Below are 17,592 nucleotides of genomic sequence, written 5' to 3' on the forward strand. Positions count from 1 at the left end.
CTTGAATCTTTCATAATATGGATAGTGTTCAAGAACTCAGAAAATGTGCATGCCAGCTAAAAAAAAGGCTATAATCACATATTTTCTGTTTTTAACAAAAGTCTATTTTTTGAATGATTTACAGAATAATTAGATTAGAATTAGAACAATGGAGAAAGAAAAAAAGAATAAAAAACAACATAACTCTATAATTACCACTTTTCAGAATTGCTATCAATACAATTTGGAAAAATCGCAAATTCTTTTTGGAAAAAGCCTAATTTCTGCAACATGATATCCAGGACTTGTGAACCATATCATTTAGAACTCACTCTCATGTCTAAAAATGAAACTTCCATTTTTTGTTTTTTGCAATGCTTTTGCTTTGAGTATGCTGAAACAGACTGACAGTTTTTGTGTTTTCATCCACAAGGTTATATCATTTTCATTTTAACTACCGGTAAATGTTTTAAGAACTGAGACTTGAGTTGCATTTGTCGCCTAACGTCATACTTGACCTTTAAAAAAAAACTTGTAAGCACTGTTTGGGCATGTATGTAAAAATTTAGACACTCCTTTTTACTGTTTTGAATTTTTTTATTACAGGAACATCTTTGACTGAATCTGTTTTTCAGGAATATATGTCTTAGAAAGTTACAGTTCCGGTTCCCCTTCAGCTTCTGCAGTGCTCCCCCTCTTTACTCTGCAAAACAAAACAGAGGAAGATTGTTTAAATCAAAATGTTCTCTGAAAGATTCCTGCTAAAAAAGATTGAATCTCAAACTGATACCTCTAACATTCAGGGTCATGGAGGACTCTGCCATCCCCAGTTTGTTTTCTAGGACTACTTTGTATTCTCCATTGTCTTTTGGTCCCACTTGCAGAATAAACAAGGAGCAGACTCCACATACATTTGTGATGTGGTAGTTGGTGTTCGTGTTGAGGCTGATATTTTCGTGATACCATGTCACACGTGGAGTGGGATCCCCCTTCACAGCACAGCTCATGTGGCATTCGTAGCCCAGAGGAGCTGTTCGCCTCTTCAGGGGGACAAGAAACGATGGAGGTGATTCCAAGTTCACAGATTTACTCTGAGGCATATTTACCTTGAACGTGCCTGAAAAACAGACAGAAATTAGATACATGTCTAATGGATGGATAATGAAAGAATAATAAAGAAGTAAAATACTAATTTTTGTAGATGCATGGAGAAAAATTCTCTGCTTAAACTTTTTATTTCTTCTAGATAATTCAGCCAAATTATACAATACAAACCATTTTTTAAAGGAATTTATATGAAGTCACAGCTTCTAAAATGTTTAATCAATTTTAAATGAACAAATACATTTAGGACTAAAATGAATACACTTTAAAATTCATTTTGAACAATCTCTGGCAAAAAAATTTTTTGTTGCTTTGTGTGAAGTGCTTGTTCTAGCCAACCCTCCTGCAATATTCTTCTTTCGATATTACATAAAATTAACTTAAATTTAACTTTCTTTAAACTCCAGATCCTAGAGGGAACTGAACTTAAAAACAAACCTTTTTCCTTTCTAACAGCAAACACAGGGGACACAGACGGTGGCGACAGGCCCATGTCGTTCTTTGCAAACACTCTGAAGTAATACTCCCGTCCAGCAATGATGTTAACTACTGTGAACTTGTTATTAAAGAGGTTGTCTGCCACTGTCCTCCAGGTAGGTTTAAAGGAGTCCCGCTTGGAGACCATGTAATGCAGTCTGTCATCTCTCTTTTCGTCTGGAGACGAGCCCCAGCTGAGGGTTACTGTTCCTGGTGTCTTCTGGTCCAACTCCAGCGGTCCTGGAGGCTTGGGATTGTCTAAATATTATGCAAACACATGAAATTGTGTCATTAAGGGGTTTGATAATGATAATGCTTAATATATGAAATGTTTTTTTTTTTTTCTTTTCAGTGCACATGCCACTGGTTTTTTTGTATTTGACTTATACTTAGTTAACCCCATCAGCTGTATGTAATAACTAGACTGAGTGACCTCTTCCCCCTTGTGTTCCAAACAAGAACTACCTGCTGGCTCCAAGAAGCCAAAATTCCATAAACTTCTATAGAGAAATTAACTGATATTACTCGGTTATTATATTTTTCACAATAACTTATGGCTATGCTACCTTTTTTTTTAACATGTTCTTACTAATCCTATCTTTTTCATTATGTTTTTTTTGTAGTGTAAATTATTCAAGTTATAAATTGACCAATAAGATGCCTTAATAAAAGTAAGTAGTCTCATGTTTGAAACGCTTGACTGATTCTCTCGAGCCTGCTTTAAGTGGATGGGGAGTGGACTTCAGACAAGCTTACCGTGATTTGAGAGATTAGTTGCCGTAGAAACGTTGATTCAGACCGACTCAGACCAATCACTGCTTACTAACATTGCCTGGTTCCAGCATGGTGGTGTACGAGTCGCAAAGAAAATGGCAACTATATTGGCTTAATTTCGTCGACGCCATAAGTAAACTGTTTTCTATTGGCGAAATCACTCTCACTTGGTCCACTTATGCAGTCAATGGGTAATCCTTAGAAATTATTGGCTTTATTAGTGTGCACGTTTTTGGAATTTTACCACAGAGCTTTAAAGCTCTATCAGTGTGGGTGGGGTATGTGTTAGTCAAAATATTAGTCAGATTGGTATGTGGGGTGATTGGAAGGTCAGTGAACCTCTCAAACTCGTTGTAGGTAGTTAAAAATATCATATATCACTAGATCTCAGTTTGTAGGCAGTGTCAGCCCTTTGCAATGCAATTAAAGCCCATAAATCTCTGCACCTCAGCATATTTATTTTGTCACATTTAATCTATTTTCAACTTGCAGTTGGACTGAGTTCTTTTAAAGTAAATATTTGTCTTCCTGTTTTTTTCTTGAGCAGCAACATTCACTTTAGGAACTCTCACCTGTCACTCTGATTTCAACATTAAAACTTTCCTGCCCAACAATGTTCTTCACAGTGATGGTGTAGATGCCGCTGTCAGACCTCTCAGACGTGGGAATCAGTAATTGGGAACCTTTGTCAGAGTTGGTTATTGTTACGTGTTTAGCCAGAGGAACCCCATCCTTTACCCAAGAAACATCAGGGAGTGGGGAAGCCTGTGGATTAAAATTATACTGCATGAGTGCAATGATGATGTCACTTTTGATAATCTGTCTTATTTTTTAAAGAAAATGAATGAAACCTCAACACATTGATTTATTATCCTTTTTTTACTTTGAGTCCACCCGAAAAAAAAAAAAAAGTGATTCTTTCAAAGTGTCAGCCATACTTTGAAAATTAATTTTACAGACTGAAAACAAAAAATGCTACCTTTTTTTTATTTTTACATTTTTTTTAACATAAACCATGAATAGAAAATCTTTTAAAAAGCTTGAACCTCATAATTGTGACTAAACGGTAAATTAAATATTCAGTTTAAATGATGTAAGTTCTGTGTTGTACACTTTAGTGCAACTGTCTTCATGTTTATGTTCAAGTACCAACAACTTTAAGTTAGTTTGTCTTAACTTCTGCTACATGTGCTCCATTTCCTCAGCTTTAACACAGATAGTGGTTTACTACTGCTTTTCTTTAAAATGGTTTACATTTAGTATCTCAGCAAACCATTTTCCACTTTGTTTCCAGGCATAGATGGACATTAAATCACTCCTACCACAGCTTTATTTGTAGCGTGGAGTACTTGTGTTTTCTAACCTCCAACAGGTATACAGATATTTTTTCTCCTCATGTTAATCTGCTGACATTTTACCATGTAGAAGACCATCGACTGCAGCCAGCAGGTGTGTCTGGATTAAAGTGAAGTGAGTTTAGGATTTATAATACAATGGAGTAAACTGTAGATAGGGCTATTGGCATGTGTAAACCTGAACCTTAACAGTGAGTCATTTTCTATTATATTACTTTAACCATGACATGTGTGAAGGAAATTGTTTTATTATTATCATTGTTTAAATGTATTTGTTTAAATGTTAACTCAGATTGACCTTTTTACCTTTTTAGAAAACAGTTGTGTGTTTGTTCATCTGCTTCTCATCTCCAGCTAGGAAGAGGGGGTTTTATTACACACTGTCCTTAGCTGATAATGAATACTGTTTGATCTTAGAATCCACCCAAATGGGTCACCCCCTAACGAACTTTTCTCTTTGTCTGGAAAGTGTTGCCTCCTACTTGAAATTTTAATAAAAGCAGCACGAGGAGAAGCAGTCCTTTGAGAAGAGAAGCGTTTTCTGCCACACTTGCTTTTCTCCCTTGTGCATGAGAAACTTGATTTTTGTTGTAATCTGTTGTTTCTAAATGTGTTTTTCTTTAATGTCTAGATGCATTTATCTGACATGATGAATATCATGTCCATTTTGGTTGTGATGCTCTGATGCACTGACTTTATGGAATGTACATGTCCAGATAGTCAAATTATTTATAAAGCATATATGAAGTCAAGCTTTTCTTTGCAAAAAACAATAAATAAACAATATAATATAGTTGACTGAAAAAAAAAATCTATAAGTAGTTTTTACCTCAAAGTTGATGTTGAGACGAACGGTGTTTCCAGATCTCACCACCATAAAGGTCTTCATGTTGCGGTCTTTAAACCTGGGTTTTACTAACATAGAAAAAAAAAAAAATTGCGGCAAAAATTTAAATAGATTAGCAATCTTTTCAAAAGTCTATTTAGGTATGTTCTTTTAAATGAAAAAAAAAAAGATCTACTGTATATTGTGGCATTTTCCTTGAAGATTTAATGAAAAAATCTCCTTCTCCCTTAAAGCAATAACAACTTTAAGAGTACTGTTGGACACATGGAAAACATTTAACCGATTTAAACTTTACAAACAGAAACAGTAAAAATCTATGTTTCCTACCAGGAGGCGGCATTGCGATGATGTACTTGTCAAAGCCCTGAGGTTCTCCATCACCTCCATAATTGGTGGCCAATATTCTCACCCAGTATGTGGCCATGGCCTTGAGGCCCAGCACGGTGTAGGAAGTTAGAGTTATTGGGACTGAATTACAGCGGGTCCATTCAAGACTCTCTATTGGTCTGATCTCCACGTAATACCCTTGGGCTTCGTCTTCCACTCCTTTCACCTCCTTAGGCTTAGCCCAAGCCAAAGAAAATGAGTTGTAGCTGGAGTCTGTTAATTTAAGGTCCCTGACTTTGCCAGGGGGTTCTGAAATTACAATTAAAGAGTTTGGGTTTTATTACACATTCTAAAATGTCATAGAAAAAATGGGATTTTGCTATGAAAAGGGATTTCTGCAGGAGCACTGTGTGATTCACTCACTCATAGGATCTCTAGCAATAACAGTGTCACATGGAATACTGGGATCTCCAGCACCTGACAGGTTGATGGCAGAAACTCTGAACTTGTATGCCGCTCCCTCAAAGACATCTTTGACGGCATACATTGTATCTGTAAACAATAAAGTAGACCCATATGATCTGTTGCAGATCATTCTGTAATAACTGCACTGCTATAATTAAACTGCAGCTGAAGTATTACCTGTAATCGGCCCCTTCTGGTTTACAAGGCTCCAGTAATTTGTGCCCGCCTTATTTTTTTCCAAATTGTACCCAATGATTTTAGTTCCTCCGGTGTCACATGGAGGACACCATGACAGGTTAATACAATCTTTAAAGGCACTGACCACTCTGGGTGTTGTTGGAGATCCAGGATAACCTGTGAGAGAGAAAAATGAAGTGAAAAGTTGAAAATGAAACACCATTTCAGGCTGGTTTGAGACATTGCTGCTGATATAGTGGTTAATGCTTCGATTAAACGGAAAAAAAAGAGGGGGGGCTTATGCTTCAGGCGCTGTAATACTTATAGATTGAAACTGAAAAAAGATACATAACTTTGGAGGTATGAAGCATGGAGAATTGATGGCAAAACGTACTTTCTCTCATTAGCTTTAGTAATTACATTTACTGTATCTGCACCCCTAGGTAATCGTATTGAGTTTTTGATTCGGGAATTCTTGCTTGCTGTACGAGGAGGATTATAAATCTTTGTTATTTCAAGACTGCTGTAGTGGATATATTTACAGTTATAAACTTTTTTCTTTTTTTATATAAAGTGGTTCAGTAATAATTGATTCTAAAAAAAATTAACAAACTTATTGTTGTTGAAATATTAACTGCATTACATACCTTACATGAATACCTTCCTGACACTTGTTGATACAGTTTTTAGTAAGAATTGCGTTTTATAAAAATGTGTCTCCTGTTTTGTGCAAGATAAAAAGATTGCAAAGCTTCTAAACGGATGTCTACAATGTTATTGAGGCACTGGTTTACAAATTATTTTAGAGAACTTTGGTTTGATTTACATTATAAATATTTTATAATTTCTTCAATTTTGAGGAATTAAACTAGACCCTGCAGCTAGCAAGCAGGTCTGGATGCAAAGAACAGTTTATTAGTACCCGTTTTCATTATTATATAACACTTCTTTTAATTTGGCCTTATTAAAACAATCTAAATCTGTTTGTGATCTTTTATAATTTGAGATGAACTGGACAATCACAACCATGAAAATAATAACTTGTTTTTGTTTGTTGATGCATGCTTGTGTATAACATTAAAGCCAGATAAATTGTGAATAACGTAAAAGAGGGATGACCTGTCATACAAACAAAACTCAAAGGAGTCATTTTGTCCAACCTAACATGCTAAACCACCTATTTAATTTTGTTTTTTTAATTTTATGACGTGTGCATGTTGGTACATAAAAACTCAAGATGCATATTTAAAATGTTTAGGGCTACTATAAAAATTCTAATTCAGAAGACTAGAGACTTACGTAAAACCCCAGCTGATATGTCCTCTGTCTGCAGATAATCACTAACACCTTCTACATTCTTTGCTCTGATCCGGTAACAGTATCTCCTTCCTGGATCCACATCTGAATCTTTAAAACTTGGGTTTGCAGGGATTTCTCCAAGATTTGACCATTTGTTGCGCCCAACCTGTTGCCGCTCTATGATGTAATTAGTGACTGGGCATCCACCATTGTCTTTTGGTGGTTTCCATTTGAATTCAACAGATGTTACGGCACTTTCCATGACCTCGACAGGGCCTTGTGGGGCTGTTGGTTTGTCTGTTCTCAATAAAAGAAAAGGAAGAGATCATGGTGTGGTTCATACCATTTCATCACATGGGGCAAACACAGATTTTGCATCATCAACTCACCAAGTACAATAAGTCTTGAAAGTGCTTCTTTAGTTCCAAATTCATTCTTTATCTTTATTTTAACCTGTCCACTGTCTTTTCTTTGACACTTAGTGAGACGTAGTTGGCTGTCTGTGTCGGATGTCCCGATCTTTACATTACTTGCCGGCAAAAGTTCCTCATCATCTTTGTACCACTGTATGGTCATTGGTGCTCCACCTGAAAATGGCAACTTCCATTCAGCATTTTCACCAGCCTTGATGATGATGGGTTGTTTAAATTTTCCCAGAGCATCAGGATCAAGATTTGGAGGATCTGCAAAGCCAAAGCAAATAGTTTTAGCCAATATGTGAGTGTGTATTATTTCACTCCATTTTTAAAGTGAATAATTATTGCTGACCTTGAACATTAAGTGTTGCTTCAGATTTGCGGCCTTCAGCTTCAAAGCGATATACGGCAGCATCATCCTTTTTACAGCAGTCAATGATCAGTCTGTGGCAGGCTCCATCTTTGATGATTTTTACCCCATCCCCATCTGTTAACTTGTCAGATAAAGGAAAATAAAATGATTTCAGAAAACTCACAGTTCAAAGTAAACAATGGCTATTCTGTATCTAAATTTGTGGTAAGTTGTATATCTATACATGTATAATTCTCGTGAATGGAACATACCAGCTTCCCATTCTTATACCACTTTCCTTCAGAAGTATCACTGCTTAATTTGCAGGACAGCTCTACTTGTTCATCAACATTAGCGATGGTATCTGACAGCCCGCTGACAAACTGAACCCCTCGATCTGCGACAGAACATGCACAGCTCTTATAAGGCTGTTTTAACAATTGTTAGGGTTGGAGAAAGAATAGTAAAACATAAGCACAACTCTAATTATCTTAAGCAAATCTATTAGAGATGTCACAATTCTCAGTTTAACACTGAACTCTATGCTAAACTACTAAACCGAAATGTGAGGAAAATTAAATGTTGCATTCATACTGCATATAACTATGTTTATTTTGAAAATATGAAACATGTATTATGGCAACTGAAAGGTTTTTCTTCATTGTTACTTGCTTATCAGCCACTTTAAAAAAAATGTTTTGTTGTTGTTTTGTAATACAAAAACCAAATATAAAATCAAAATGAATGAATGTATTCTTCAATGTTGATTTACAAATATGTTACATCATTTTACCTTTTTCTGCATCAGAAACCAAAAGATCACGTTGTCCTCCCTTTTTTTTGCTCGCACCCGTGTCGGCTGTTGCACTTTTATCGTCTCCATTGCTTGAAATGATCTTATTCTGAACTTCTCCAACATGTTGGTCTTCACTTGTTCCCACACCAAAACTAGCACCACTTCCATCATCTGAAGCACCTTCGCCACCAAATTCCTCACCTCCCTTTGCAGTTGCATCTCCTGTACTTAAAGCATTTTTGTCAGACTCAGCATGTTCATCTTTGTCCATATGTTGTGAATCTTCATCAGTTTTGCTTTGGTCCTTAGATTTTGAGTCTTTCTGTCTACTTGCATTGACTGAAATCAAGTATGGAGACAGTTATTCACAATTGTTTTTTTTTTCTTGTCACACATTTGTCACTCAAGGTTAAACTGATTATATGTCAAGAAAAATAAAAAAACAAGGCCCACCTCCCACTGTGAGAGAGGCACTACTTTTGGTAACACCAACAATGGCAGAGTACATCCCCTTATCCGTCATCTGACAGTTTTTCACTCTCAGGGTGTGCGTTAGTTTGTCCTCTGAAACAATGATCTGATATTTTTCTCCATCATCGAGTGAGGAGTCTTCTGTTAACCAGGTGATCCTGTTGAGTGGTGATGACAAGACACACTGAAAGAGGGCATCTTCGCTCTCTGTGACTTTGGTGTTCTTAAGATTGGCGACAAATTCCACATCTGGCACTGAGAAATAGAGAAAGATGGCACCTATTTAATGCTCATACTGACATAAGTTTTCAATTCAAGAAGAAGTTTGAATTTTACCTTGAAAGTCAGTTGTGAAAACGTTTGTGTCTTCGACATCAACCTGATACAGTCCAGCATCTGCTGGCTCCACATCTTTAATGCTAAAAACATAGTTTATTCCTGTTTTTGTCAGGCTGTGCTTGGAGTTTTTATCATCATCGTATGAAAGCCCCGTCCCGTCCTTGTCAAACAAAGATAATTAAAGTTAAACTATTTATTGCTTTTCTTGGTTTTAGTCAACTAACACATTTCCTACCTTGTATACGTTAATTGCACTGTTGTTGTCAACTAGTTTCATGTCAAAGCTGAATTCAGCTCTCCCACTTGGTTTCACCTGAATTTGTTTGACATTGTCTAGTTTCTCTACAACCTACAATCAGAATCAGAATTTTATTTATTTCAGAGGGAAATAGCATTTTTAGTAGAGCTCTGATCAACTAAGTACCCCAGACAAACATTACAACAAGCAAAAGAGCGCAGTGTTACTAAAGGAAGATAAAGCTTCTTTATGCTCAAATCTGCAGATATGTCTCCTTTCAATATAAAAGCCTTGACATTTTTTACCAGTAACAGCCTTGAGAATGAATGGTATGAAGCAAAATAACACTTTTGCAAAACACTCAGTTCAATTTAACATTATTGTTTTTTTCCCTAGAATTATCAAAAATGAGAGTTTAAAAAAAAAGATTTTACGAGTCCAAACTCTAGCCTTAAAAACTTCCTTTGTTAGTTATAGATATCAAGCTTTACCTTTGACTGTTCATCTTCCATCTCTGTTTTCATCTGTTTCAGCTTTTTCAGCAGCCAGCGAAAGTCAGTCACTCCAAAGTCGAGGCAGATTCTTTCATAGTCTTTCTTTGATGCGGTGAGAAGAAGTTCCCAGAGTTTAGGATCAATTTCTCCCTCTTTCTTTGGTGGGAGGGGCTTTTTTTTCTTAACACCCTCACTGATAAAACAAACAAAAAAACACATTTTTTTTGCCAGAAGAGCACATTTTATTTGCATTTACATACAGTATATATGTTTATGATCTGGTTTTTATTGCTTTTACTTGACTTACGTTTTCTTTAGCATTGACCTAAAATTCTGAGCTGGTTGCCCACTTTCTGTGGGAGAAACAATTTGTCAAAAATTGTGATTGTAAAAGTATTTACTTTAACTTTAAATGTAAACACTATAACTATCATTGTTTTTACTTTTGATTGAGGAAAAAGTGTACATTGGGAATACCAAACATAACCACTATAACTATGGGATTTCAGTTTTCAGATGAGGATCATACCTGCTTGAGATTTATTTTTATTGCCAACTGGGTAAAATAAAAAAAAGAAAAAGAAAAAGAAAAGAGTTAATGAATAAATCAAATTGAATTATCAATTGTGTTAGTATTGAAAGAGTTTATAAACCTAACCATCAATGACAGTCAAAGTGGCTGTGCAGACAGCTTTTCCATACTCGTTGGTTGCAAAGCACTTGTAGCCATCAGCTTGGTCAAGTGTTATGTTGATTATCTAAGAAGCCAAACAAAATAATACACATGATGACTTTTCCATTTATGAAATATCCATGCCGTTTTTCTCCCCTCACCTCAAGGATGTATTCCTGAGTTCTTTCGTCATATCTGGTCTTGTACTTCTCTGGATCATTAATCTCCCCTTTGTTGCGGCTCCATGTGACCTTTGGTGCAGGCTCTCCACTCACCATAGCTTTGAAGAACACCTTCTTACCTGAAATGGAGAGACCAGAAAGATGATACCGTTGATATCAGTCAATTACAATGCCATTGATCAGTTTGTGTGTTTCTCTACCCTCATGAGTCGTAACAGCCATTGGTTTCCTGGTAAAGTCAGGAGTTGCCTTTCCTAGAGGGAGTTGCTCAACAAACTGAGTTACCATAACCCCGGGAACTCTGGATCTTTTCTTGATGGCAACTGTCAAAATGAGATAAAAGGGGGATTTTAAGAGTGAAAATAAATGGTTTGTAAGGGATTGTAAATTTAAATATAAAAATGTAGGCTTAAATAAAACATTTAATAATTGTTTAAACACAAACAATTTTTGGTGTTTTGCAGGTTGTTCAAAAGCAGAATAAAAAACAAAAGATTTAACTGCTTTAGATGCAAATTCAGAATTCACAAAGATTTGATTGAGAATCCGAATTATTTACTTAGAATTTTTTTTCAAAAACTACCGGAACTTCTGTGGTCACTCTATAAAGTTGTGACCACAAGATGGCACTATTTCCTTTAGTTTTGTCAGAGGTTGAAAATCTTCTGCAGAGTGACAGAACCTTTTGATCAAACAGAAATAGTCAAATTTCTATGCATTTACCCAAATGTTGAGGTGATTTGTGTCACTGATTTGTACTAGTATAAATTGTTCATTTGCAGAGTTAAAATAAATGCAGAAACATACATTTTCTGCTCAAATATATGAATCGTTTCAGGAAGAAGATGAGAAAAAACAACACATTTCTAGTTCTTTGTTGTCTGTAATCTGTCATCCTAAAATGAGCCGCTTTCTTCACAAGCATCAAAACTCTTATGAGGCTGAGCTGCTTCTGGTTTTCTGAGCTTTGTTTTTTATTAAGTACTTCACTACAACCTTACCTGACTGAGTAGACAAAATGTAGAACAGCACTGTTGTGATGCAGAATAAAACGGTCCAGCATACATCTTTGACTGAGACTTATCTTTTATCCAACCGAAGCTGAGTGCCGAGGCATAAAATGACATGCAAATGCAATTGACAGGTTTGCGTATTCCAAAAAAACAAAACAAAACAACAAACAGATCCTTAAAAAAATACACCAACACACATTTTAAGAATTTAAATTAATCTAAATTGTATATTTCTGCCAACTCGCTTTAGTAATGTCAAGGGCTAACTTATTTCATTTAGTCCTCTGTGAGTCACTTGTAGATTATCTATTCAGCGTAATTGTTTTTTGACAGCCTCACTGTGGCTCGGGGGCATGTACTGCATATTCAACACATGGTATGTGTCATCTCTCAAGGGGTTAGTTTAAATTCTTAAATCATCTGAATGCAGAGAGGATTCCCTGTCCCTCAAGCACTGATTTACAAATAATTCAAGTCAAGCAGGCTGTTGCTTCTTTCTGCATAACAAACACTCCTGGAAGCACAGTTAGATTTTGAGCTGCAACAAACATCCAAACGTCTTCTGTCAGATATCTTTGTCAAAATGTATTTTGAGTCCCAGTCTGACATTTTGAAACCCATCCAACCAGCATTCACCCAGAGGTACACATCGTGAACATTCTGATATGGAAATAGGGAAATCATTTCTTAAGTCAGTAACATTTAAGCTGTAATGTTATCCTAAATACATTCAATTTGAGATCCAAGTAAGCAGCAGTATATTATGTTAACTCACATCATAAGACATTCCCCAAATCCTTTCAAAAATGTAAATATTTGCTTTTCTAAACTGGAACTGATGTTCATGTTGTATTTTGATTCATTATTTCATTTTTGATTTGGCACAAACCTTTGGACAAATAAATAAAAAAACACAATTGCAAATTAAACAAATCATAGTTAATTTTCTTTCAAGTTGAGAATCTGTACAGGGTTGGTTTAAAAATCTGCCTTGAGTACAGTATGTTTCTCAACTGATGCTTGATGCAGCAGAAACCTTTTCTCATATTTTTTTTAAAATAAAAAATAGATTTTTGAGCAAAACATACACAAAGATGGACTTACCTGAGCCTTTTGAATCTTCATTGGGTGTTTGTGAACTCATTGTTGCTTTTCTGCTGTTTGTCAGTTCAAGTGAATAATTCTTGTGAGGCTGAAGCAGAAAAACAGCAGCGTGTATTATTGTTAATAAAGACAGACTTTTCAATAGGAAAATGAATCAACCTTTCATTTATGTGTTGTAATATTTACTTTACTTTTTTGTATCAATGAAGGAATTATATTTTGCTATATTGAGTCTTCATTGGCGGAGCTAGAACATTTTATTTGGGGGGGCAGACAATTTTAAAAGAGTGGCAGATGGGAACAGCAGAGTGGACAGCCATTACAAATAAAGGATTTAAAAAAAGGACTACAAACAGTTTAATTATTGACACAAATAATTTGGGGGCTCAAGATTTATTGCTTTAATTTTTGCAATGCTTGAAATAACTTGTATTGATGGTTTCAATAATCAGGGGGCAGGTGGGGAGTGAAAGCTTTTTGCTGGGGGAACAGCTGACCAATCCCTGTCCCCCTGTAGCTCCACCCCTGTTCCTGTCAGTTTTGTTGAGGTTACTCTAAAGTGGGTTTTGCTACAAAAATTGAGATGAAAAAATGCTGTGAAACAATACCATGCCACAGACTAACAGAAGTGCAATAATTGAAAATAGAAAAAAAAGACATTTGAAAACTTTTTTTTTTAAAGTGCTGAAATGTATTAATTAGGTACATTTGCCATCTGAAGTCTTTCACAGTAATTCTGATGAATTTTATACAGATCTTTCTTAGGGCCAATATGACATGTGTCAGCCCAACAGTATTTTAACTTGGTAGACCAAAATACAGCGCCATGGACCAGGGAAGGTCAAGAAATGCTGCCTTCAAGCTTCTCGTGTGTCATTGCCATATGACATCAGTCTGTCAAACCAGGGATGACTTGACTTGCTGCATGATACGGGAAGGCAGTTGGGGACAGTCTAAGACATTGTAAATGAGGAATGTGAAATCCCACCTAATGGCTTCTTCCTTCTAAGTGCCTCTGGAGTCAACTGGCTGCCTGTACCAGCAGTATAACCACTCAATAGCCAAACATAGAAAAAGTCTAAATGTTTAAGCATAAATGTTTTAAGGGTACAGATGTTGAGACGCAGCAAAATTGTTTTAACTAAATTGCGAATGCAACTTGCTGGCAAAAACACACTTTTTAAAAAAGTTTGTGAGGTTTTGCTTCTTGATGAACCAAGTTCATCAAAATTCTTAGGAAAAAAAATCCTCAATATAAACACCTGTTTGTCCAAAATGAAAGTCACCCTGAGGTGCCAGAGAATGTCAGTGACAAAAATGTTTGTTTACAGTTTCTGGTGATAAATGTTCTAATACATATAAAAGTTTTAAGACATAAGTGTAATTTTTATCCAAAGATTGACTGAAAAACATTTAAAGTGGCTTTTTTACATTTTGAGACATCAGGATGGGGTGAATTGAAAGAACACGCTTGTCCTTCAACATCTACAACCCTGCAAAAAGAGGCCTTTCAGTGTCATCCATTCCATTTTATTGTGCAAACTGATCTAAGATTCCTGCTCAGGCCTTTGTTAGTCACACAGAGACACTTGTGAAGGTCATGTCTCTTGTGATGTGGCACGGTTGAGCTGTTTAATCCAATCTATCCAAAGCATTTATCTACACTATGACTCAAGACAATGTACCAAGGACAGAGCAATATAGAAACTATCAAAGAGTAAAAGTGATTTGCAGAGCTACAATCACCAAATGGTTCAAACGATGACTATTTCACTTTGTAAGTAGATGTAGATTGTTTATTTTAATATGATGACAGATTATGGACCCTTTTTTATTTTACTTCACAGCATTACCTTATTATAAAAAAAAAAATAAAAAATAAAATAAATGATTAATCATTATTGAAGATGGTTAAATTGATGTCATGATATTACTTTACTTGCTCCAAAATTGAAAAATTGATTCATGGTTTTTTCCTAATGTAACATAATTTTGCATATAATTTTACTTTTGATACTTGATCAAATTTTGCTGAGAGAATGTTTGAAACAGTGTTATGTCTATTTTAGTGATATAGTATTATTTTTTTATTTTATTCATCTTTGTCATGTGCTTTATTGATACTTCAGGATTCTTAATTCTGTCTGATAAAAGTTATGAACCGGATAATGATAAATCATGTAATAAAATGGTTACGGTATAACGGGGTGGGGTTGTATAAGTTCGCTTCCTTCCACTCCCTTTCAAGCAATATTTATTAATATGTCTAATTATCCTAAGATTGATTCGTCCTTGTATGGATGTATAACTGATGATTGTATTTTTTTTGTGCATTATACTTATTTGATTGCTTGAAGTAAACAATTTCAAATCAAATCAAAATATGTTGTGATACTTTGTCCTCCAGTTGGGATCTTTTGCAAAGAAAAGGTTTTGCACGATTGTCAAGATTGTGAACAACAGCTGAGATCCTGGGTTGGTTAGAAAATCAATAAAGGATTTATGATCATTTATTAAAGATGTTTGCTCATTTTTTTAAAAATCATGTTAAATTTAACCAGTATATAATAAGTGTCATACATAATGTAGGGGTTTACATAAACAGAATAGCTAAAAAATCAAAATCCATTCTCCTTGCAGTTTTTTCAATTGTATAATATGTTTAAATTGCGTAAAGTGTTGTCAGTCCAGGGAGTTGTTTCTCTGTTGAAATTTGTACTTTGGGTTTTGATCAGACTTTCTGTTTAAAAAATAAAGAAATGAATAAGCGCTACCAAACCATGAGTAGTTCTGGAGATATTCACACTGTAAAACACTAAGTAAAGTAAAAAAAGTTCATACTTACTTCTAGCGTCCTTTACCCAGATAATTCTCTGTTAGCTCCCACTCTTCTCACTATGCAAAACGTCAAATGTGACACTCCTTTTTGTTCAGTGATAAAACGCCTGGAATGCATGGAAACCCTTACAGGGGTGGTTGGTGAAAACCCATATCGTGGTAAAAGGGTGGAGGTTCTTACGCATCGCTATAAAAGCGATCACTTTACTGATGGCACCAGAAATACATTATGACTGTTCATTTAATCTGATTTGATTACTGTTGTGGGTCTAAAAAAAAAACCTCAAGAATAATGTTATAATAGACAAATTATATCATTTAAGAGACGAACACCATTGCTTGAACTCCATGATTTATTGATCTGCAAGACATATGTGATACAATTTCACAGATAAGAGGCAAACCATAAGCGCAAAGGCCTTTGATTGCCAACTTCATGAGATTTTTTTGAAATGTGACTACTCAAGTATAGGCTTTATTGGTCAATAAACCTTCACATGAGACATTTTATACAGTAAAACAATCTCGGATTGATGTTAGTGTATCAGCTCTTCCGTTTATCTTCTGGACTTGATGTCAAAAAACTCTCACAGCGGGCCTGTGGTATCCAAAGTCCCACACTGCACTGGCTGCCACATTGTAAAAATTTTTGTAGCTTGTGTGGCCGTGATGGGATGACCACAGTACTGGATACGTTTTTTGGCTTTCGGAGTCAGAGGTTAAATACGCGTGACTTATCTGGCTATTTGAAAAGTCACGCGGAATTCTTTAGGAGACCGGCGCAACTGCAAGTAAAACCTGATAACGTGTGAAGATTAACACAAATGTCAATTTTGCCCTGTAAAGGGAAGTGAGGTAAGCATTTCTGTCAGATGATATATGCTTGCTCTTCAAGGCTGAGTAGTTAGGGAACAGACTGCATCTAGCCACTCTGCTTATTAGAAGAAGACACAGGAGACAGGCCCTTTGATATATTCTTGGCTGCACACTTTAAAACTGTTTTCAAGAAACAAGACAGGAAGTTGAGTCCCGCTAAACTAAATGCATGAGATGACTCTTGGACATCAAAAACTGTTGAAAAAATCTGCAGTTAATCAACTATCTTACCACGTATACCATGTGGAGTTGCATTTGCAGAGAACATCATAGGGCTTAAACTAAACAGTTGAAGGTTACCCATAACCACCATGTGGTCTTGGAAAGTGGACATGCTTTTCCACTTGTTTTGTTGTTAATCAGCTATCTTACCACGTATATACCGTGTGGAGGAGTTGCATTTGCAGAGAACATCTTAGGGCTAAAACAATACAGTTGAAGGTTACCAATGACCACCATGTGGTCTTGGAAAGGGGACATGCTTTTACACTTGTTCTGTTAACTAGTAATTGTTCAAAGTCCCACCCTGGTCATCTCTTTTCTCAAAACATTTCCAGTGGTCTTTTTATCATGATTATGCCATTTTTGCCAAAAACAAACAAACAAAAAAAAACTGTTACGTTATATAGAACATAATTTCTGAAGAGTGGCAGTAGTTCATTTGAAAATTTCCTCTAAGTTGTGTATGGAACTGTCAGTGAAGTGCAAGTCCGCCCCCACTTCTCGTCAACCAACTGTTTACACAGTCTCCTGCTAGCTTATAGGCCTTTACACCCACAACCTAACATTGTCAGAGCAACAAATTAATAACATATCGTAATAATAATACTGGAGTTATCCCGCCGTACAGTTTTGAGCAAGATACCAGTTTGGACATGGAAAAAGAAGACGTACATGGATCTAGTCGTCCACAGATGCATCAGAGCGGAGAAGGGAGCTTGTGGCCTACCTAACGTATTTTCCACGTCACAAATAGGCCCTTTTTAAACTGCATTT

General features: G+C 35.8%; 1 protein-coding gene across 1 annotated transcript; it reads right to left on the reverse strand.

The window, feature by feature from the left end:
- Positions 1-555: 555 nt before the first annotated feature.
- On the reverse strand, positions 556-15,816 carry LOC101167113 (immunoglobulin-like and fibronectin type III domain-containing protein 1). The gene is made up of 24 exons (XM_023954964.2): positions 15,728-15,816; positions 12,883-12,970; positions 10,966-11,088; positions 10,745-10,884; positions 10,569-10,668; positions 10,440-10,466; positions 10,218-10,263; positions 9,908-10,103; positions 9,414-9,527; positions 9,176-9,338; positions 8,822-9,094; positions 8,366-8,707; positions 7,845-7,969; positions 7,573-7,714; positions 7,194-7,487; positions 6,805-7,101; positions 5,506-5,682; positions 5,287-5,415; positions 4,864-5,172; positions 4,519-4,604; positions 2,907-3,099; positions 1,522-1,818; positions 770-1,096; positions 556-682 (listed from the first exon to the last, which is right to left on the reverse strand). The coding sequence occupies exons 2-24, from the start codon at positions 12,920-12,922 to the stop codon at positions 678-680; spliced, it is 3,945 nt and encodes a 1,314-aa protein (XP_023810732.1). The 5' UTR covers positions 12,923-12,970; positions 15,728-15,816; the 3' UTR covers positions 556-677.
- Between the last annotated feature and the right edge of the window lie 1,776 nt (positions 15,817-17,592).

This window comes from Oryzias latipes, chromosome 5 (genome assembly GCF_053564925.1).
Source record: "Oryzias latipes strain Hd-rR chromosome 5, Olatipes_Hd-rR_3.1".
Classification (NCBI taxonomy): Eukaryota; Metazoa; Chordata; class Actinopteri; order Beloniformes; family Adrianichthyidae; genus Oryzias; species Oryzias latipes.

What these genes read in the sequence shown, in the direction of transcription:
- LOC101167113 (XM_023954964.2), bottom strand. Translation starts at nt 12,922, where the DNA reads ATGAGTTCACAAACACCCAATGAAGATTCAAAAGGCTCAG. An exon ending in AGGTCAATGCTAAAGAAAAC is followed by an intron (nt 10,104 to 10,217) that starts GTAAGTCAAGTA and finishes TTGTTTTATCAG; the next exon opens with TGAGGGTGTTAAGAAAAAAA. An exon ending in AGCAACACTTAATGTTCAAG is followed by an intron (nt 7,488 to 7,572) that starts GTCAGCAATAAT and finishes TTGGCTTTGCAG; the next exon opens with ATCCTCCAAATCTTGATCCT.